The sequence below is a fragment of the Clupea harengus genome, chromosome 15, assembly GCF_900700415.2.
Source record: "Clupea harengus chromosome 15, Ch_v2.0.2, whole genome shotgun sequence".
In the NCBI taxonomy this organism is placed as follows: Eukaryota; Metazoa; Chordata; class Actinopteri; order Clupeiformes; family Clupeidae; genus Clupea; species Clupea harengus.
The window spans coordinates 23,292,666-23,316,136 of NC_045166.1; the positions used below are offsets into that span (position 1 = coordinate 23,292,666).

At 42.8% G+C, this 23,471-nt stretch overlaps 2 protein-coding genes across 11 annotated transcripts; one reads left to right on the forward strand and one right to left on the reverse strand.

Moving 5' to 3' along the window:
* On the forward strand, nt 1–19,697 carry tpd52l1 (tpd52 like 1). Of its 10 annotated transcripts, none has more exons than XM_031581359.2 (11): nt 3–188; nt 984–1,091; nt 1,794–1,814; nt 8,796–8,911; nt 10,477–10,625; nt 13,863–13,877; nt 14,311–14,412; nt 16,725–16,739; nt 17,864–17,902; nt 18,198–18,258; nt 18,544–19,697. In XM_031581359.2, the coding sequence occupies exons 1-11, from the start codon at nt 170–172 to the stop codon at nt 18,670–18,672; spliced, it is 774 nt and encodes a 257-aa protein (XP_031437219.1). In that variant the 5' UTR covers nt 3–169; the 3' UTR covers nt 18,673–19,697. The 10 variants fall into 10 exon arrangements, with proteins under 10 accessions (XP_031437223.1, XP_031437221.1, XP_031437219.1 ...); XM_031581365.2 differs by having other exon boundaries at nt 5–188; nt 984–1,025; XM_031581361.2 differs by lacking the exon at nt 16,725–16,739 and having other exon boundaries at nt 2–188.
* hddc2 (HD domain containing 2) lies at nt 19,698–22,754 on the reverse strand. The gene is made up of 6 exons (XM_012829404.2): nt 22,668–22,754; nt 22,390–22,511; nt 22,123–22,225; nt 21,808–21,876; nt 21,267–21,405; nt 19,698–20,587 (listed from the first exon to the last, which is right to left on the reverse strand). Exons 1-6 carry the CDS (start codon nt 22,710–22,712, stop codon nt 20,430–20,432), a joined length of 636 nt encoding a protein of 211 aa, XP_012684858.1. The 5' UTR covers nt 22,713–22,754; the 3' UTR covers nt 19,698–20,429.
* Between the last annotated feature and the right edge of the window lie 717 nt (nt 22,755–23,471).

The following is a 23,471-nucleotide window of genomic DNA, read 5'->3' on the forward strand; positions in this document are numbered from 1 at the left end:
GAAGGCGGTGACGGCAGCGTCGAAATGCGTAACCTCGTAAACAAGGATTTGAAGAGCAGACGCGGAGACAGAACAGTGAACAGCTGATCGAGGAGCCGTCCGTGTGCTTGAAGTTGTGGACCTGTTCGTGTACTAGACCTGTCGGTAGGGACGGTAACCTACCACTGTCATGGAGCCGCGGCAACAGGGTGAGGGAAACTACCCAACAATTAACAATGCGTTAGGAAACTAAACTTAACTCATTCATTTAAATGCTGTTGTCGAAACGTATCTCATCCAGTATTGGCTTGTCAGGAAGATACATGTTCATACAATCCAATGGGTTTATTTGCATGTGGAAGTCAAAACAGCCTATAATTGGACAGGGGAAACATGTCATCCAGTGTAGTTCTTTATGTGTGGTTTAATTTAGAATGGAGTTCCTTTTCGGGGATGGGGGTAGCCAGTAGCTCTCAAAGCTAGCCAGTCATGACCTGTTTTGCTTAGCGTACCGCATCTTGCTTATTTACTTAAGGGGCATGTGACAACTTTTCCATGGCCAGAAGGCTAAAGCATGTAAACAAATTATCCACTTCAGTGGAGTGCAACTGTCCATTCCAACGGATGTTCGCTCAGCAATTGGCCGTTTCGCAAACCATATGACTTGCTGGCGGCCACTCATTTGAGCTTCCCACGTGATCATCGGTTTCCAAATAATTGAAAACTTGTGACCTCAGGTATTTACGGGTTTTGGCTTGTCGTCCCACCCCGCCATAGAAGGTTCTGTTTCATCTGACTTGCATTGATTCAGTAATTTACTTTTACATGCATACCATTAGATTGTGTGTCTGTGTGTGAGTGACTGAGTGAGAGAGTGAGAAAGAGACTGTGTGTGTGTGTGTGTGTGTGTGTGTGTGTGCGCGCGCGTGCGCGTGTGCTTGTGTTTGTGTTTGTGTTTGTAACCTCCTTTTTGTCTCATCTCATTTCCAAACAAAATAACACAGAGCTGTACTCTAGTGTACTGAGTCCTGAGGCTGGGGAATGGGGTAAGACCTCAATCTCCGATGAATGGGTTATGCCAAGCAATTTTTCACTCCATCTCTACAATGAAGGTGACAGGCTTTGCCTTGCCTAGAAATCCCCCCCTACTCCCCCAGTCCACCATTACTTCATCCCATCTCCCATTTAGTTATGAATGCCATTCAGTATTTGTGTTTGTGAGAATGAAGTAGGCTTAGGCCTATGTGATGGGTGAATTGAAGGGTAACATAGATGTAGGCCTAAAACATACTGATCTGATGGATCTCTATGGAAGGAGTAGTCTGTCAGATCTATTATCATGCTGTTCTCTACAGCTCTAAAGTTTCCACATGTTGGTGTATGCATGCACAATACTATATGCTTGTAGCCCCCCTTGTGTGTTTGTGTAGTTAAGAACCATGGAGTTGATGTTGGCTTAGACACTGATTACTCGTGCCTGTCCTCTTTAAGAGTGTGTGGTGTGAGTATCTATCTATTTGCATGATGTTCTAGAATTCTGTCAGTGTGTTTTCTTCTGTGTGTTCTTCTGCTGCCTGTTGATTCTTGCTTTTGGAATGATGAGGGGCTTCTCTAAGGCAACTGCAGACAAAGTTATCAAAAACCTGTCTATTCAGGCTGAGATGCCACTCCTCATGTATTGATCTTTCATTAGTAACCTAATTTTACCTCCGCTATTGAGAGGCCCCTATGAAAGTCCATGTTCAGTGTAGAGTTAAAATGCCCTGACACATCTCTCTCTCTCTTTAACCTTTTTTTTTGCTTGCCCATTGAAGAAGGGGGACATTTCAGAACAGGTAGGTTCACCTGGTGTCTTCGTGTTTTTTTTTTTTTTCTTCTGTGTCGTGTTAAACTGTGCCATGCTACTATACCACGCGCTAGTGGTGTTTCTGTTTTCCTAATGTTACGCAACACCCTGACGCTACGCGTAGCCTTCTCCCCCCCAAGGGCCATCTTTGACATGTCGCCTCTGTGCTTAATACTCTGTGTGGCAGAGCATGCAGCTTCGGGATAAATCCAGTCTGATAATCCGTGAGGAAAATCCCTGATTATGGCTGCATTGCCCAGTGTGATGGGACTCTCAGACATGGGGGGGGGGGGGGGGTAGGTATTGTCCACATAGCCCCTCCACCCCTCCCCGCCTCATCCTTCAATGAATTGATTGGATTCATTTAGCCCCCGAAACGAGTTATCTTGTTTTCCTGTTTGCGATCCCATTCCGAATCGCTATGAGAAAGAAATCCGCTGGCCACGAGAGGCTCAGTTACGGTCAGCGGTGATCTGTTACAGGACGTTAGCGCTGGACATGCTTGACTGGTCTTGTTAGAGCGGTGAATAAGTCATTTACTGTGAGGATTACCTCTTAGGAGACAGTCAGGCATCAGTGATTTACCCCAGACCTCACTCAAATGATTAGCCCTACACCAGAGGTTGCTTCAAAAAACCACCGCAGATATTATGCGATCCCTTTTTTGCCCTTTAGTTTTTCTGAAATGGTTTCAGGCAACTGATCAGGAACCTCTTATCTAAAATTGTAAGTGAACATCAGTGATTGTTTACTTCAGTGTGGCTTCCACGTAAGTGAGACATGCACATGGCTTCAGCTGGCAGAAGGATAAACGCTCTGCGCAACTGAACCGCAGATGACAGAAGGTCTCATTCACCAGTGTGATGGGCAGTGTGAAGAGTGTGATAGCTGTCCATTATCCTCGGCTGAGGGAGGCTTAAATCTCTTCTTTTGCACCCCGCCAGCCGCCACCACACACACACACACACACACACAGAACTCACTGGAGCATTTGTGGACAGCGTCTGTGGTGTCTGGGAAGCAGTTGAGGAGCACAAAGATCACTTTGAGAGGCTTGTGTGGGTGGGAGTAAGGTTAAGAAAAGGGGAGAGAGAGAGAGAGAGAGAGAGATGGAGAGGAGCAGAGGTGAAGAAGGAATGAAAGGGAGAGGGGACGAAAGAAAGAGAATGAAATAAAGAGAAAGATAGTGTGTGCTAAGTGTGTGGGGGAAAAAGATAGATAGAAAGATAGATGAAGAGAAATGTGATAAGTGTAAGTGCGTGATAATTCCTTGGCCTGCAGCATGAAACCACATTATAGAGAGAGAGGAGAGAGACTGACGAAAAGATGTAATGATAGGGAGGGCAAGCGAGCTCTGCTTGATCCGATTTGTGTGAGGGGAACTCGTCCTCATCTCCCCATAGTGGGATACTCTACAAAAGCCTTCGGACAACCCTTGCCCGCCTGGTTGCACTGCAAAGGTGATGGTGATGAGCTTAGATGGGACTGCTGAAATGAAGATCCCAAATATCTTCTTGATACTAAATGCAGCAGTGATGTGCTGTGTTTTGCAGACCTTTGGGTTTGGTGTGCATGTATGCGTGTGCGTGCTAGGGAGTTGGCTATTGTTGGTGATCCTGATTGCAGTCACAAAAATAATAACCTAATTTATCTAGATAAAGATCACGTGTGTGTGTGTGTGTGTGTGTGTGTGTGTGTGTGTGTGTGTGTGTGTGTGTGTGTGTGTGTGTGTGTGTGTGTGAGTGGCTGTTGGCGGGAAGGTTGAGGACCAAGTCATGTGTTGAAGGGGTAATGTGATGTGCACATGACTGCCAATGTCTCCCTCTACTCTGTCTGACCAACCCCCATACCTCAGAAGCACGCTTACAGTTTCTCACTTTTCCCATAAGATCCAGTTAGGTCTGCTCTACTATTTTGATTGGAAAAGAGCCATTATATGTTTGCTGATATTTAATGTAGCAGAACTGCAATATTTTCTACTTTGAGTGCTTGACAACAGGAATTGTTTTTGTTGGAACTATACTTAACCTTTTTCTATGCTTTTTTTTTTATATCTCAAGCTATTTTCTTTTTTGTGTTTGTTGGTTGTTGGAAATAAGGCATTGTTTGAAGAACTAGTATAAGCCAATTGTCAGTAAAACACCTCATCCTGTAGAGGTTCTGTATTGCTTAATGAGATTAAAAGCTAATCAATTAACCTGAGGTCATCCCTCCACCTTTAATCGTTTAAAAAGCAAATAAAAAAAATGCTGTGTCATTGGCAGTGGTTAAGCTAAGCAGACAAAGAGTCTCTGATTCAAAACAACACATCAGAGCTGCACCAATACGAAAACAACATGTCTGCTGTTTGCCCACTGAACCTTGATTTAAAGGCACTAAGACTGTAGCGAGGAAACCAGTAGTGAGGACAATGGAGTTGATTGTTCTGCATCTCAGGGGTTGCCAAGCGATGCACTCCAATTCTAAATAAGGAAAAGGCAGGGTAATATATATATATATATGCCACCTCCCACTGCAATTAGATTTCACTTTTAAACAAACTCTCCACCATACCAAGGAATCCCTTGGGCAACCAACAGCCGTTGGTCTGTTCGATTGTTATTGAGGTAATCAATCATGGATTCAGATTCAGCATCGACAGGACTATGGGATTTAAAGATTCTAGTTACGTCCTGTGTTTGTGGCCTATCACAAAAAAAAAAAACTGTTCTGGCTGACTCAAGACCACAGGTAGCTTTGGACACTAGACATCTGCTGCTTTGAGATGCAACAACACTAACTTTGCCCTTTGTTGTATTGCTGTCTGCTACCCAGTAAACAAACTCACAACCTTTCTCTTGATCACTAGTTTTTAATCTGTAGCAATTCATTGAATTCAGTGTCTGTGCTGTGTCACACAATGCCGGTGGTGGAAGAAGTATTCAGATTCAGATAAGTCCCAATACAGCAATGTAAAAATACCTCATCACAAATAAAAGTCCTTCATGAAAAACCCTACTAAAGTAAAAGTACATAAGTATTAGCAGTAAAATGTAGTTAAAGTACTAAAGTAAAAGTACTCATTTGGTCCCTCTGACTGATATAGTATGAAATATGACATCCTTAGATTATTAACACTGAAGCATCAGTGTGTAAGCAGCATGTCACTGTTGTAGCTGCTGGAAGGGGAGCTTGTTTGAACCTCTTCTTATACAGTTTTATATACAGGGATACCAGATCAATCAGAGGGGTTGTGAGATTAATGAGGGAGGAAAGAAGAAGAAAAAAAATTCTGATACACAAATCTGTTTTCAGTTTTTGTAATAAACCCAAACTACACACTGCTTTTAGTAAGATGTCAGAGGCCAAAAAGGTTTGAAACCACTGGTTTAATCTTTAACGATGATTTAACTAAAGCTGTCAAATAAATGTAGTGGAGTAGAAAGTACAATATTCCCCTCTGAAACGTAGTGGAGTGGAAGTGTAGCCCCCAAAGTAGCATAAGTACAGTTCTTGAGTAAGTATACTTATTCACTTTCCACCACTACATGATAGTGGAACTTGCACAGTTTTCGAAGGTTGTGTTGATTTGATCAACAGAGTCAGGAAACAAAAGATGCCTTCCTCTTCCTAAAGTCAAAGATTACATTACAGACATTCATTCGACCAGGCTGTAGATCACTGGCAGGAATGTGAAGTGGAGTGGAAAGGAAGAATTATGTTATCTCACACCAGGAGCTTTCAGGGCCCAAATGAATGACTGAGATGTGAAACGGGGGAAGATTGGTGTTTTCTTGGTACACACTCTGGACTACATAATGATAGCGAGCTGTTGTGAACTTTTACATGCACCAGATCTCTCTGAGTTTCAGACGGTCCTTCATGAAAGCACAAATATAATGAATAATCACTCTACTCCAGATTGTGTAGTTTCGTATTAGTCATGACTCACGTATGTGAGTCTCTGTGGCTCTACAGGTTTGGTTAAGCAGCCTGAATATTAGCTGCGTGGATCTTTTCTGAGGACAATCGGATTGTTTTTTTAAATTGTAAAGCACTCTGGAAGAGGGGGTGTTCCACCTTGATGCCCACTCAAGGCAAACCTAGTTTTCAAAAAGGAGATTTGACTTTGATGTGTAAAGGCAGTCCTCGATTACAAGGGAACGTTTGGGACAGAGCGACGGAAGGGGCTGTGAGAAGTGGTAGGATTGCATCATAAAAATGTCACTTCTGTTCCATGGAACATCACTGCTGTCACTGTTGAAAGGGTACTTGCTTACTTCTCAGCCGGGTAAGTCCTATGTGAAGCTTAAGTGAACTTAAAAAACACCCGAGCAAATCCCCAGTATTTGCACAGTGATGGATGGTGGTGGTGCATTGTATGTCTAGGTTTAGTCATAATGTCAGTTATACTTTTGTGATGTTTTGCCAGTCACAGTCTACGATGGCAAGATTCATTTGCAGTGTTTTGCTTAAACAGTGGATCTTAATGTTGTCAGCGTGTCGTAGCCTGGAGGCCTGCGAAGCACATCTGTTGGCAAACACATGGCAATTAAAATGTTATCTCAGTATTGCTTTTTTTTTTAATTGTAGTGGAAATGTTTTGTTTATCCAACAAAGAACCAAAAAAACAGCTGCTGCAAACCCGGACTGGCAAAGACAGTTTCTCGAACAATCTGTCGATTCTGTCTAGGAGGGTTGATTGGGTTCTTCTCCATCTCATTGGCCAACCCAAGGGCCTGGTTATGATTGGGTTATGTGATATCAGTTACAAACCAAACAAACAAAGAAAACAACAACAACAAAAACAGCATCACAAGTTCCCCTGCCACACCACTCCAATCATCTGCTGAGGTAACGACCACTGGCTCTGTGGACTGTAGGTTCCTGTGTTATGTGAGCAGTAAGCATGAACTACAAACAAAGCCAGAAAGCCTCATGGAGGGTTAAGCTGAGATCTTCCATGGAAGAGTGAATACCTGTGTGTGGTGTTGAGAGGTTTGATGGACATTTGCTGCAGTGCCAAGAGGGCCGTTTTCCCCATGAGCTCCTGAGCTCTGTGGTCTCCCACGTCAGAATGTATGACCCATTCCGTCAGAGCCCCTGTGTACTTTCACTAAGGTGAGTCATCAAATACTGCAAGGAAAGATGGACTCCTCGTTATTTGTGCGTGTGCGTGCGTGCGAGCGCATGGCAATAGCGTTGTCCCTCACAATCAGAATCACAGGCGAAGGAGTCATTTAATGATGGGACACAGTGAGGATAGTCTGACAGACCCGTACTTTGCATAAGGCTCACATCCCCCTCATCATGAACTGTGTGTGTGTGTGTGTGTGTGTGTGTGTGTGTGTGTGTGTGTGTGTGTGTGTGTGTGTGTGTGTGTGTGTGTGTGTGTGTGTCTTTGCAAGTGTGCATCTGTGTGTATGTGTCCATCTACCTCTAATCTCTACCCTCCACCATGACTGCACTGATCGCTCGGTGTGTGTCCTGAGATGCCCAAAGACAGCCTAGTAGCCCTCAGCCCCTTCTCTCCCGTCTGTGACTATAGTCCAGACTGAGCTGCACGCTGTCGCTCCAGCTCTCCCTGCTGAGAAGGCTGGCTGGCTGGCAGGACGCCCCGTGAATCATGTTGCTGCTGTATGATGAGGGCAAATGTGATTAGCTGTTGATGTCTGTTTAACTAATGCTAGATTAGACCTGCATCATGTGAGGAGAGGATGGACCATTTCTAACAGGAGAATCCAACGGTGCTGGTAAATAGACTGCACCTTTTAACAAAAAAATGACTTTGAATGACTGAATGGAATAGTAAGGCTTGATTAGTTTGGAAAGCTAAATCACACAATACAGCCAGCTAAAGGACAGTAAAATGATCTTTAAATGGCGTTGAGGTTGATCATGTGGACTGGTGGATACCCTGCAATGTCAGGGAAGTCAGACTTTTGTAGTTCCCTTTACTCTTATCTCCCCATATAGGAAGCAAAGAGTAAATTACTGTGGCATTAAGGGGGTCTAATGAGGAAGTGGCAGGCGTAGGACAAAACCAGGCCTAGTAAGAAGGAGAGAAGATATTATATACAGTATATCCTGACTTAGACAATACTTGACATTTTATTAATACACCATCTTGACTTTAGTTTATACATCTTTCCTTATGATAAGGTGGAAATGTTATCTGATTAAAATGGTGAGCATGGCCAGTCTCTCCTGCCTCTGTATGTTCTCATTGACATTTCAACATTTCAAACGTCAAAAATAAAAAACTCTCCTCTAACGGGTGAAACCGTTCAATGTATGGAGATGTTTTGAATGGCTCCCTCATCCAGAACCTTCCATTAAATGTGTAAAAATAAAGCTCTGCCAAGCGCCTGAGACTCCAAGAAGGAGATAATTGCAGACAAAAGGTGATCGTTAAAAGTGTTTGTGGTCGGGCAGAGGCGACCGTCGTTGTCACGGTGACTGAGTGATGAAGACTGTACACCACACAGAAGTGTCGCTCCCATGGCAACAGAATGTCAGGTCACCTTCCCACATTAACCTTGCTCTAAATTTTTTCCTTTTGACCGGAAGGTGCACTGTCGGTTCCCACAATGCAGCTGTAGCTCAAGGTTTAAATGCCTCCAGAAGACAGTGGTATGCTGTAATTGTCTTCGTCAGCGTCCTCAATAGCAGAATCTCCGGCTTGCTGCTGATGGTAACAACACTGGAAATGGGAACTTGGGCTGACACTGATTGCGTCCTTGGGAGACAGGAGGCAAACAAGGGAGTAAACCATGTCTGCTGTATTTGCAAAGGAAAAGAGACATTTAGTCTTGTATAAAATACTTTAAGACATTTTGAAGAATGGTAAGGTATCATTTGGGCTGGTACCATTGACATACGTGTTGTGGATCCAAACCTCAGAATGGAGGAATTTATAACAAAACATACCTAAACTACAACATGACTCCTGCATGTTGACATAACTCCATCTTTGTGTCCCTGTCCCCAGGCCTTTTGGAGACCGAGCCTTTGCAGGAGGTGGACGAGGACATGGTGTCTGAGGTGGACCTCAACAGCAGTGTTACCGATGAGGAGAGAGAGGAGATGAACAATGAGCTAGTCAAGGTGAGCCTCCCTACCATCACAACCACCACCACCACCATTATCACCATACCACAACACACACACACATACAGTCTCCCGCCCACTCTCTCTCAGTTTCAGGTTTCAGGTAAGGCCGACTCTTGAGCTCTTGTTGTCCATTTTTAAAGTTAATTGTGTGGTTTAAATCCTTAAGGGTCACTGAAGGGTGTGTAGTCCACAGTTCTAATCCAATATACTTTTTTTGTCAAATTCAGCGAATTGCTCCTCACGGCCCTCTGGCTGTCCCTTCTGTGTGTTTGCTCAAAAGAACTCCGGTGGTTGTACAAAGTCCTGACTGTAAATGGGAAACAAACAAAGTGGCTGGGGGACCACCACTGCATCCAATCAACACGCTGCCTCAGGAGCATGGGAGGGGGGTCATTTTGATCGACTGTTGAGCTCAAATACCAACAACCGTTCTTCAGAATCAGGGACTGTACCTTTTAATTGGCTTTATATTGCAGTGTATACTCAGTTTGCCCTCTCACTGAAAGGGATGTGTGAAGACCATATTAAAAGCAAATAAAGAACGATTGCCAGGGCCACCATTTTGTTCCAGCACTAGTTCAGAGTAAGAGGGGCAGAGAGAAGGAAGGATTGTAATGCTCATGCAAATCCTGGCAGTAGCTATAGCAGCAGCAGCCTCCGCCGGTGGGCCTCAGTGACTCAGCAACTCGGCCCATGTGGGTTTCCGGGTGTTTCTGCTTCTCTTGGCTGCTAGCCGTGTCCAGAGGTCGCACAGTGTGTGTGTGTGCTGTGCTGTGGACTTACACACACACACACACACACAGAAAAAGGAAAAGCTGGTGTGTGTTCGCAAAAGCCTTCCTCTTTGTGTTCAGGAAGGCTGGGCATGTGATCACTGGCACTGGTGTTCAGTAGCTCCTGGCCACATCTGCTGTTCTACTCAGCGATGCGTGTGAAAGGCAAGCAGTTTATCACCTGAGGCCAAATGTTTCTGTAGATTATGGACAATTCCTGTGCTGGTACACCAAGGATGGTTGAACACTAGCACTATATTTATGCTGTTTGGAGCTGATAACCATCCTATTCTTGGGAGAGCCTAAAATAGACTAAATTACTGGATGTTATCAGTGTGGTGGACAGTGTAAACAGAGGTTGTTTGTGCAGAAACAGACAGAAAGGCGTGATGGACAATAGAGAATACTGCTTACATCGGATCATGCTAACAATCAAGGACCTCTGACCACATTAGCAACTCCCATGAATTTTTCAATGACAGTGAAGAAACTGAATTTGCAGTGGAAGCTGAGCATGTTCCTGTAAAATGAATATACAATATATAGATTTTTTTTTTTACATGGAAGATCTCTATACACAGTGCAGTTAAAAACCCATCCAAACCCCCAACACAGAAATCTGTCCCGAACATGGCAGTTTGAGTAAGCAAAAAGCCTGCTTCACAAACCCCCCCCCCCCCCCCCCCCCCCCATCATTTTACTTTGTTGAATTTGGTACATAACTGAATCATAAACAAGCTTCAGAGACGACCCTGCATCTCTCATCTTTGTGTGTCCCTCTCTTAGCTGGAGGAGGAGATTTCCACCCTGAGGCAGGTCCTGGACTCCAAGGAGAAGCGCCACTTGGAGCTGAAGCTGAAGCTAGGCATCACACCCCTGAGCGAGTTGCGCCAGAACTTCAACCGCAGCTGGACCGACATGCAGTCCTCCACCGTGTGAGTACTCTCCACCCTGCGGATACGGTGGCCTAACAAGGTCATTTTTAAAGCCAGGGGTTTTTAGTCAGTAATGCAGTAATCAGACAAATATGCAAATATATATATTTTTTTATTGTTATACACAGGAACTATTGTGCTATTGGTTGGGGACTTCCCACAGCGGCCATTGTTATCAATACATTCATAAATCCTGGGGTCCATTTTTGTATGATCATATGACAAATGGTTCTTGACCTTTGAATTCAACAATTGAACTAACTGACTGGGCAATCTCTTCACTCCAGATTGTGTGAGTGGTAGTATAGATCAATGCATCTGAAGATCCAGAGGTAAAACATGGATCGGTTAGCTTTAGCTAAGCGCAAGCTGTTTTGAGTCCTTATCAGAGGCTCTTTTGATGGACAGTAGTCATGTCTATTGTGTCTCCATGGTATGAGTGGCTTTGTAGGTCACTGAGCTTCACTAATCTGTGCCCTCACAGTCCCTCGCATGACTGAAGTCACTTGTCTGTGGCGTTTTCTGTGGCCTAGTTTTGCAAGGACAAGGTAGATGAGCTGGCATTTGTTTTCTGTGATTTGGAAGATGTGAGCATGTTAACTTGTAAATGCAGTCTGTGCATCGTCTCTTGAGTTTACTGAAGCTGATGTTCTACACTGAACTCAGTTGAAGATAGTATGTTTTAATTTCAATTAAGTGATGTGAGTATACTTTTCTAAGAGGTCAGATTGATCAAGATGCAGATTAACCAAGATGCAGAACTGACATGCATTGCATTTCCAGTCTATTTATGCTGTGCTATATATGTCTGTGTGTGATTGTGGCTCCTGTCGAAGACTAAATAGATCCATTTGTTATGCCTTACTGGAGACTGTGACCTTTTTGTTATGCTTCTTGGTTCCAGCCTTTATCTCCCACGCAAGACTTAGCAAAGCATGGTATTTTACTGCATTACCTTATGGCTACTAATGGTCTATCTTAAAGGACAACGGCTTGAAACCATCATTGTTGTTTTGTAACTAAGTCCCCAAACACACACACACACACACACACACAAATCCCTCCCCATTATTAGATGAATACATCTTATGAAACAGCCACCTTATGAAACAGCCATTAGGCTTTCGAGGTGTTCTGTTTTTTCTCCTGCAGTCGGCTAAGATTTGCTCCTCTGGTCGTCACAGCTCTGTACCTGGCAGCTCTGCCTTGTGTCCACACTCTCACTCAGTGATGTTCTGAGAGAAACCAGACCCTGCGTATTGTAAGGTCAGAGTGGCTATCAGGCTCGCTCGTGGCACATCTGCGCTCAGGGTCCGTGCCGTCCTGCACAGCTCCCCACAACCTCTGCATCTATCTCTGTCCTGATATCACACGGAGAGATCGCGTGTGTGAATCCCACTGCTTCTCTGTTCGACTTATCTGACAACGATTAGGCGTGTTACGTTGTTCTGTGCCTAACATAGGAAGCGAATACTTCCTATGCCATTGTGTAGTTGTCCATTGTGTAGTTTATGCAGCCAATTGACTCTGAAAAATCAGACCTGATAAACACTAACAAGCATTTTAATTGTTACGCGAGGGATATGTTTATTTTATTATGGTCGCTGGAGCTGGTTGTTTTTGTAGTGTGTTTTGACAAGCAGCCACCATGAGATTGGCTGTGCGGTAGTTAAGGAAGAGATATGGGTCTTAAGAGCCTGAGCCTGAGCTTAAACAGTGGAGGTGAGAGTGGGCCACAGCTGTGTTTCCTCTCGGCTCGCGTTCGCTTGAGTTCACTTCAGCGCGTAATAGAACGGCAATGGCAAAGGAGGAAGGCAGCGTGAGCACTCTTCAGCTATAGGGGCCGACCCATTCTGCCTGTTTACCATCCCATCTGCCTTTAGCTGTTCCGCTTAATCTGTCGCCTCACAAAGCTCAGGGACCTCTTATCAGACAGTGAGAGGTTGTAAGTTGTAACGCATGTTTTTTCGTACATTGATTTTGCATTTGTGAAATATATATATATATATATATATATATATATATATATATATATATATATATATATATATATATATATATATATACACATACAAACAAGTCTTCCAAAGTGAGGAGTTGGAAAGAAATGGCATTTCTTGAAGCCAAATCTTGGCAACAAAACTGAAAACCCTACACTAGAAATTTAATTACAAGTTCAATTCCCTAGTCATTTTCTAGCTTCAGTAGCAGCTCTTGTTCCTGCCCCTTGTGTGGCCTAGCCTCTTGTGCTATTTAGTTACCTCTGAGTCACAGGACGACCGGAGTCACACTCCAAACAGCCTTCTCTTATCACGGTTGCCATGGTGAAGAGGCCACTAAGTGATGGGGCCATACTGATCGGATTGCGGCTATTCGATAGTGATTGAGAGCATGCTAGACCTGCAAAAGCTGCATCCCATACACCAATCTAGACAGAACAGCCTGAGCGGAAAAGCAGAACAGGAATATGTAGGCTTCAAGATTATGTGGGCTGGACATATACAAATGAATGAAACAATTATCTATAGTCTGTCGTTAGGATGGGATTTTTTTTGTGTGTTTGGCGTGCTGGACGTTGTCCAAATTTCAGTTGTGTTACACATATTGTTGTAGATGAGTGCACATTTCAGCACATGGCCCATTTTTGCTTTATGTATAAAAACTCCTTGTCCTTGTTCATCATCACATGCAAATGGCCTGAATGCAAAATGTCCTAATCGGGCACATCACGGTTGATTTCAAGCAGGCTTGCCTCTATTCTTTTCATTGACTACACAGTTAGGTGGTGCACATTCCTGAGTTAATTAAAGCAGAGTCTAACCAAGGATAAGTGCTCCTGATGGATTGCCAGTGGTCTGTGTTTAAAGGTAGTTGCCTCCTTTTAGAGGCTTAATTTATCCTCAGACCAGAGCGAATAGGAAACATACAGGGAAGGGTTGGAGACAGTATGTCTCTGTTTGTGTGTGTGTGTGTGTGTGTGTGTGCGTTGGTGTGCGTGTGCGTGTGGAGCTTTCTATGCATTGTTTTCTCTTTGTCTTAATGGAGATCTTGAGTGCAAAGCTTAGAGAGGTTTCGAAGAAAGAGGGAGAGGGAGAGATGGGCTCTTGATGAGAAGACAAAGAGTGAAATCAATGGGATCTCTCTCTCTCTCTTCCCAAGACACATCCCTCTTGTGAGCATGCTTGACTCTGTGTACTACTGATCAAAGCAAACCTCTTTTCTTTTACATCGGCTCAGGGACATGGATGACATGTAAGTGTTTTTAGTTTTTGTAGTTTTCTTTTTTTCTTTCTTTTTTCTTTCCTGCTTTTGTGCGTTTAGTTACCCGCTTTTATTGGAAGGCCCAGACCTGTAGATTTAGGAAGAGCTTGTGTTTGTCGATTCTCTGTGTTTGTGTTCACTGTTAGCCCCAAGTTGTCACCTCACAAAAACGTGCCCTGTCATGTCAGGTGAATGGATGTGAGGAATGATGCTCTGTGCTTTGTACTGTGATGTAGAAAACCCGAGTCTATGTACCTGTGAGGATTTGCAGGTTTGACTTGAGTATCAAAGAATGGTACAGGCTTTGCATCTCTTTAAACCTCTGTCGAAAAATGTAATTCTTCAGTTGATCATTTAATAATTGTGTGTGTGTGTGTGTGTGTGTGTGTGTGTGTGTGTGTGTGTGTGTGTGTGTGTGTCTCAGTTACAAGAAGACCTCTGAAACACTGACCACAGCTGGACAGAAGACCTCCGCAGCGTTTACCAACCTGGGCTCTTCCATCAGTAGGAGGTTTGGAGACATGAGGTATGAGTTCATCTCCTTCAGTTGTTCACACAAACTACCACGCTCCATCTTTCAGCCTCATCCGTCTGTGCCTACCTACAAACCCTCCGCTCCATTTACCAGCATGCCAGTTCCACCATCCTAATATTACACTAATGCCACATGGAATTCTGTGACCTTAACCTGCTTCACAGTGTACCTTTCCCACCCTGCCTGCTGTTTGCTGTAAGGCTCATAACAGCACCCTTGACCAGCTCTGATCCAGACAATCTGTCAGAGAGGGGGATGTTGACATTACGTAAGTCCAGGATTTAAGCAGCTTTCAAGGGGCTGGGCAGGACGCAGGCCTGGGTGGTACATGGATCAGGGCTTCCTGAGGCGCTAGTTAGTTAGACACTGAAGAAGCAGGTCAGAGATGGCCAGCGGCCCTTAAAACTACCATTCCCATCAGCCGTTACATCACCAAACACTAATAATGTGGAACATCTTGAATGAAACATAAAGCAAGCCCTGCTTGAGCAGTTTTGGGGCGTTGCTTGCGTGCTAGCTTGTTTGAGCCTTCTTGTACAACAGCTGTGGCAATGGTAGCAGATTAAGGAACAAGCTTTACTTTCAAATATTAACAATTCTGCACACAAACATCATAATTTTATTGACACAAATTGCAGCAGGCATCATCATGTAAAGACCTGGCTAAAATGCTAAATATCAGCTAAATAAGCAGTTGATTAAAGAAGCTGTAGCCTAGCCCCTCTATGTAGCTGTTAGCGTTGTGTGGCACAGACCTTTGTAAATCTTTGAACAGAGTGTGAATAGGTCCAGCTGCCTCCTGTAAGGTGGGTAACGTCTTCACTGACAGTGACTAACATTCTGTGAGAGTGGTAGTGGAACATTGTGCATCACTGTGCATCAGTCACCTGTCACCTCCCTTGACCACATGTCATTGTCCCTTGTCATACTGTCAGTGTATGTGTGCAGACTACGGTTTGCTTATGTTCACTGCTTGCTTCATTAGACTGTGTGTGTGTAAGTTGTCAGTGTTCAAGATGTCATTCTGTGTCATCTCAGCTTGTTGGAGTTGCTGTATCCACGCAGGTAGTGTGCACATGTGTGTGTTGTGTGCGTGTGTGTGTGTGTCTGAGTGAATCTCGCATATCCTGTCATAAAGCATGTTGGAGCTCTTTTTTTGCATGACTGTATTTGCATTGTAAATCTTAATAGCTTCAAATGGACTGAATAACAAATGAAAGTAGCTTGTGTTAGTGGTACATGACCTCAGATGGCACCAACCCCCTCAGATGAAAATGACCGATTTAAATCAGTCAGTCATTTATGATATCATGTTGATTTTGAACATGGAAAAGTCTACAATAGACCTCACAGGGAGTTTCTCTTAGTGTCCTTCCAGATGACAGTCAGACTAATACTTAGCCCCTGTTTGATTAAAATATTCAGAGACTAGTCTGATCACACTGTGCTGCAATTGCTCTCCCTTTGATAAATGGTTCGGTGGGGTATTCAGGGACTGGTTCTTGGCTCATCTTAATGGCCCCTCTTTGTCTTCTGTGGGTGGGAGACTTTTCAAATGAGCTCGCTCCTGCTCATCACTGTCTACTCTTAATTGTATGTCGGGTACAGAGAACTAATGCACTTCATTTCAGTAGCTCCGGTGTTCAATATTCTGACAGAGCTGTGGTTAAAGGACTTTAGCACAAAGAGATGACCGTGGAAACAGGCACAGCGAATCCTCGTGTATAGTGTAGTGATCCTTTGCAGGGTGAGATGAGTGAGGGTTTTTTTTTTTTTTTTTTTAAATCACAGGATGTTTGCAATCTGCCAGAGGTTTAAAATCTGTCACTACTAAGTCGCATGTCTTTTAAGAGCTTATGTCCAGCAAATCCAGTTGAGAGAATAGAACTAAAACTTCCATTTGATTTTGGAGAGAAGCAAAAATCAGAGAGGTCTATGCAATTGTACCCTTGGACATTCTGTTGGTAGAACAAAAGACTGAGCAACAGCATAGAGAGACCGTTACCTTTACATGGCAAAAGAAGAATGGTACGGCTGGTCTCTCTGTGTTCTATATTAATGACCCATCCCTTCAGTGGCCATGTATCATCAAGGTTCTATCGTCTTTCTTTCCTCTCTGTGTTTTTGTGTATGTTGGTGTGTGACTTCTCCATCTCACTGAATTTCACCATGAAATGAGCTGTGCTCTTTGACTGGTTTTGGATGTACCGGTGTGAAGTTATGTCTGAACGTACTTGCAATGTCTCCGTCCCTCCGGAGTAACACCCTTTCTTTATCCCTTATCTCCCCCTGCACATCTTAAGATCACAATCCATAGGGTAAGGCCCTGTCTGTCTGTGTGGACCCAGTAGTGTGTTCTGTCGTAGTGTGATTGACAGAACTAACAGCGCACAATCAATCATGAATCATGAATCCTCTAGGAGCGACAGAGAATCCCTTAGTAGCTTAACACATCTAGAAGGTACAGTAGTAATGGGATATGATTGAACAGACCGAAATAGAAAACATCAAGGCTCTCTGTGGATGTAAATTACAAACTTTATGTATGTGTATACTGGCACACATTTCCACACAAGAAGCCGTTCCACACAGTAGAGTGCATGTAGCTTGTTCCAAAACTTTCCCGAGTAGTCTAGCGATGTTGTGATGTGGTGTAGCGTTAGCTCTGTGTTCTGTGTCTATCCATGTTCCTGTGTTCAGTTTAACTCAGTGATTCATTTAACAATAAGAATGTTTAATTCATGTTGTGTTACTGGACATTTTTATGTTTTTAAATTCTTATAATTCACCATATGCCATACTAACATGGGAGTATATAGGAGTATATATCCCAGTTTATTAGGAACACCCAGCATACTCTAAAGCAGTGTAATACAACAGTCCTGCAATAAATCCCCCTTCACGATTGTTATAATGTTCAGTTTATACAGTTAACAGTTAAACCAGTTTAAGACAGATGGCGCTTCAACTGTATGATCATTTTGGAGGATGCAGTTTGCAGTGCAGTGTTACTGTCATTTAGCCTAGCCTTGGTGATAGGTCAAAATAATAGAAATATGTGTCAGGACAACGCAATACAGTTCAACAGCACCACAAACTACAACCTCCAAAATGTACACAGTTTAACAAACCGCTCTCTAAATTTGTATTATAACAGTCATTTATAATATGTATTGCAGGACTGGTGTGACCTTAATGTGCATTTATTTTAGCTCCGTGTTCAGTAGAAAATGAGTGTACATGCAATTATAAAATTACCAAATTAATAATCCCTAATGTTAATGTCCCATTTAACAGCACAGATTCGGCTAGTTTCATATGCCTGAAGCACTCCTTCTCAGCCAGCTTGCCAAGCCTATCTGTGTGTGTGTGTGCTCTGCCTGTGAATCCATGTTTAATCACTTAACTCCTCTTTTGTCTGGGCCTCGCTCTCTTGGGACAGCTCCTCTATTCGCCACTCAATGAGTATGCCTGCAATGAGGTAAATGTGCTTTTGTGTCTCTGCTGCCTCTCTCTCTCTCTCTCTCTTTCTATGTCTCTTGCTCTGTTAGACTGTGTTTCTGATCTTTTCCATCATCATCTTTGTTTTAAGTCTGATGAGCCTACCATATCGAGTTACAGTAGACATTTCAGACCCCCCCCCCCCCACACAGATTTAGTTTTTTGATTTTTATATCCTATATAGAAGAGCAGTTGTATTTTGTTTCAGATTGAAATCAATTTGATTTCAAGGGCATTTTTGTTAAAAAAACTTTTATCAACTCGTCTTCCAACAGGAATTCGCAGAGTTTCAGGTCTTTCGAGGAGAAGATGGAGAGTACCGTTACCACCATCAAGGTAATGTGAGATATCCATGTAGCCGTATTGACCGAGACTTGGCCGGGAAGTGGAGAGCTTTGAAGTCTTTTAAATGTGGAAAGAGGCATTTGTTTGTTGTTAATTATTTATTGTCCTCATTTATTGACCTTTTCTGTGCTTGGACCTTCTCCTCAGTACAAGCTACAAATAAAAAATCTAATTTAAAATCCTGCTGGATGCTTTTATTAAACTAACTACTCTAGATTATTTTACTAACTACTCATATTCTCCTCCTCTCTGCTCGCTCTCTGTGTGTGTGTGTAGACCAAGGTGGGTACCGGAGCTGGTGGTGGAGGGGGTAACTTTGAGGAGGTCCTGTCCTCCGCCGCGAATGCCAGTTCCCAGGACACACCCACCAACAACCTGACCGAGAGCACTGAGCGCCCCTGCTAGAGGGACACCACCACCACCCCACCCTCCCCCTCAGACCAGACGGCACTCTGCCGCCCCCTTCTGGCTAGGAGGTGACACTGCAGTCCAGGGGCAGAAACCACTACAGGAGGGCCCCCAAGGCCTCAAACGCAAACACACAGTATAATGTTACCTGCCAACCTCGCCTATTTAGATGATACACGCCAGAGAGAGATTGTATTGCTGTAAGTGGCTAGTATCCTCCACTGTTAATGGACAACTCTGAATGCTTTTTCTATCCAAAATAAGTTGATCCAATAAAAGCAAATTTGTACTAATTTGTTAAATTTGATTCAAACTACGTTTTTACAAGATATTTTCACGAGATGAAGGCTTATTTGCTGACTTCCTTTAGCAGAACCTCGTCAGATACTTTGAAGCAAGGAAACGTGGCATAAAACGTTTCATATGTATTACTAATACTTGAAATGGCATGCACAATAACCATGCACTGCACTACAAGTTGAGGACCAAGACGAGACTGTACTTGAATAACAAGCAATTTGTCAACCATGAAATCACATTGTTTCATCCCTGTGCATCAGACTGCACCCAAGCCCTCACCTCGACACCCATCTGATGCTGTACGCACCACAAAAGCACACGGTCCAAATTCAGTTAGCATTCTTCAGCTTTGCAGCCGTTACAAAGTGCCCTGGGTTTTCCATTATTGTAAAATGTGACTAAAATAAGTGGACAGAAACTGGGTTGTTACATCCCTTTACTTAACTCAGTGTGTGAGCGTGTGTATGTGTGTGTGTGTGTTTACTGGTTTGAGTGAATGCTTATGTCTATGTATTGACCTGAGTGTTTTCTGCTGTGTTCTGAAGCAATTCTGAAGTTTGCGAAATATACAGTACTTTAACCGTTACAGCGAAGGAGAGCAAGGTTGTTTGTTTTTTTTGTAATCTAAAATATGTCCCTGCTAATGTTTGTCAAGTTTTGGACCTCATATACTCTGGTCCAAAAGACTTGTGTTATGATTAAAGAAATAATAATGCAACTAATTAATGATGTATGTTTTGTTTAATTTTTAAAAACACAAATCTCCATACAGAACATGGCTTTTCAAAAATTTGAATTTGTATATACAAGGGGGAAACTTAAAAACATCAAGGTCTGAAAAAAACATACAAAGATACTTGCAAATACCAAAAACAAAATGCCATACTGAGGGCAACGTTGAACACTGTGATGCATACTCAGACCATATTAACAGTATAATTACATAAAACTTAAAGAAATACAATTTTATATACTGCTGACATGATATTTGTTAATGTAAATGTGAAACTGACATTGTGAGGTGTAAAGTTTATTCATTTTTAGACCGTTTCACCTTTCAAGTACTGACCTTAATGTGTGACTATTGCATTTAGTCCTGGATAGACAGAGGGGGCCCATGCTGTTCGGAGTTGTCTGACAGCTTGGATTATTGATCATTATCTCCAAGCTGCCTGAGGTAAAACATCATGTTAATCAAAGGAACTGTAAGGGTACACCCCTACTACAAACAGTTATTCTTAAACCCTTTCTTTGTAATTTGTTGATTGAGTAGTTGCAACGCCACCTTGTGTATGACAACTTAATTACAACTCGCCATACAGTATGTTACATCTCACAGCCTTTTCATAAAGCCTTAAAAAATGACGTACGAAACAGTGACATTAAGGGGGAGCAAATGTGTGTGGGTGTGTGCGCACACACACATCGGTTCAGTGGAGGTTTCGAGGTATATTTCAGTCATGAGATTTAGAGTTGGATGGTGGGTTTGCTGGAGTGTCTGTTTTCTTCTGTGTGTCTAGGGGTTGTTCAGCCCCTGCCTTCCCCATGTCCCTCGCCCGTTCAGCATTCAAGCTCTGCACCAATCGCAGCACCTCTGGGTGATGAAAGCGGCCTATAGGTACAGGAAAAGGAGGGGAAAACAGACCTTTCATAATCTATTACACTGATGAGGAGATTCAATCAAGCACTTCAGCCTATGAGCAGCCCCAAATTAGTATGTTTTTACTGGCAGAAATGCTTCATAGAAAACACATTATCATTACCCGAGATAAGTACGAGGTTTACTGATTTTTTAAGATTGATCATAATTAACGTTATAAAATAATTAACATAATTAACTGACTTAGACATTATTATGTAACAGCATGGGCCCCCTCTGAGATCAAAACAAGTAACTCAAGACCCTTAGAGATGGGAGCGATGCATGGAAATCACATTTACATTTAGTCATTTAGCAGACGCTTTTATCCAAAGCGACTTACATATGTGCGACTTACAATGTATACACATTTTACATTTTTACATTTACACTGATGGCACACTGCACATCAGGAGCAATTAGGGGTTCAGTGTCTTGCTCAAGGACGCTTCGACAGGGAATCGAACTAGCAACCTTCTGATTACTAAACGACTTCTCTACCACTGTACCACTGTCGCCCATAAATCACATATCACATCAGTAGCTAAACAGACAATTGCTCCTTAAAGGGAGCTGTAGTTCGTCTCTGTTTGCAGTATTCCCATTTATAAAGTTAGTTCTATCCCAACTGGAACTGGCGCTGCCGACCCACCCTGTGTGGAGGTGAAGAACTCCTCCAGTCGTCCCGGCGTGCCCTCCAGCTGCTCATACTCGTGGGCCTGCAGGATCATCTCCAGCTGGTCCAGCTCCTTCACCAGCTTGGCCTCGGGGCTGGACTGCGTTTCGTACTCCTACGGGAAGACCAGGAGTCCTACTCAGGGCATGGGGCTAATCTGAGCGGTTCTCTCACAAGCCACGCTCTCAAATTCTAAGGGTGACCGTGAATTCAGATTCAGGAGTTCTGAGGAAACATCTGTTTATAACTCAGGTTCAGTCTATCGGGCTCACACTCTCAGATTTGTGTTTCAGGGTATCATGAAAGAAACCTGCTGTAACAGCACTGGTAGGCTACATTGGAGTAGAATGTTTCAAACTATACGAAGCAAAGAGGCCTGCTGGGGTGGGTTTTACACTAACACAAACAAACCTTGGGACACGGTGTACTGGGTTAGAAATGCTATCAATTCCCTTGGAAATTTCTATGAATTGGCTAAACGGGAGGTCAAGAACAGTTCAGTAGAACAAACACTTACATTCCATAAATCGTAAATTTCCTTTCGTAGACCCTCACTCAGTAGTCCTGTCAGGTGTTCCATGGCCTCCTGCAAGGTTTTGTAAATTTACACAAATATTGCGTCAAATAAGTTAAGTCAAATTTACTAGGTATATAAAGGTATAAATACGCAAATGTAAATATTCCCCCAATTTGTACAATAACACGTAAGAACATTGTAATAAACATGAGTAGACTTGAATGAAAATAATGAGGTCAGCTTGTTCTCCAATAGGCAATGTCATGTTTGTGTATTATCGTACAGTAGTCTCCTTGACTTGACTGGAGAACTGACCTTCTCTCTCCTGTGTTTCTCTGCTTTGCTGATATTGTCTGCAGGGGCAATGTCCCCGACTATGCACTCAGCCATATCATGAACCAGAGCCATTTTCATGCACCTAATTGGAGGACAGTCGTAACACAGTGCGTAACACAGTGCGCATTGATGAGAACAAGCATTAAGTATGTTTTAAGTATGTATTAAGCAAGCATGATGATGATGATTGTGTTCAGTAGCCATATGGAAAACATGTTTAGAACAAGTTTGTGTGCAAAAGCTTACCTATCCTTATTAAGGTTGCGATCTTCAATCGTAAGAGCCATCATGGACATTCTGTACATGTGATCTGAAACGCTCTCTGGTTGTTTCACATTTCTGTACACCCAGCCCGTTCGCGGCACACGCTAGGTATAGAAAAAAAGTAACGTTGTATGATCCTCTTGTATGATGATATTCAGAATTTAAGAGTCGTTTAAAAGAAAGAGAACATCCACAAGTGTGACAATATTGTGTAAACGTTTGTTGACACATTCTGGCATTATCAAAAGCAAATTGCTTACCTTTAATTGGCCAATAAGTTTCATAAACTGCAACATATTGTCCATGCCAAACAACCGCTGCTACTGGTGAACCGGAAGCAGTTATTTAGTCCAGTAGAGGGATTTTAATGACATAAATCAACCATAGGGTGGCGCCTCATACTGAAAACTGGTGCAGTCATTTGTGCTCGTTTTCCCTTGAGCTCTATGGGATTTCAACACACTGTCTACGGGATTGTCAGGACCCTGCAGTTTAAGGTGAGCATGCTCGCACTTTGTTGGGTCTGATTTTAAGAATATATATTGATTTATTGATTAACTCACTAACACATTGCTTGGTTCTGTGGTAAAGTTGATCAAAATGATTGATATAGGCCTAGAAGTTTGATCAAAGAAGTCGAGATGAAGTTTCTCCAAAATGCAACGTTTATAACAGTTGAATGTGTGTTCTGATAGATACAAAATGTATTATAGCCTAGATCAAAAGAGGATGATCCCTTGCTGTAACATCATTCCTTCAGTAGCCTACGTAAGTGTGAGATGAATGGAATCAACAACTGCAACTCTGTCTTTTTATCAAAAAGTTGGTAGTTCATTGTATCATAACCAATACAAGTTTATTCATTTTTTAACTCTTTCCTCTGAAAGACGATAAAATGTTTTAAACTCTTAGTAGACTTGTCCTTGCCATAAATCATTTTGAATATACAATGTACATACATTTGTAAATTCCAAACAGACTACATAATTTTCCCCCCATGCTTGCATGGGGTATATTTTACAACATGGTAACATAAAAGTTGACCTCATCATAAAAGGCAGCTT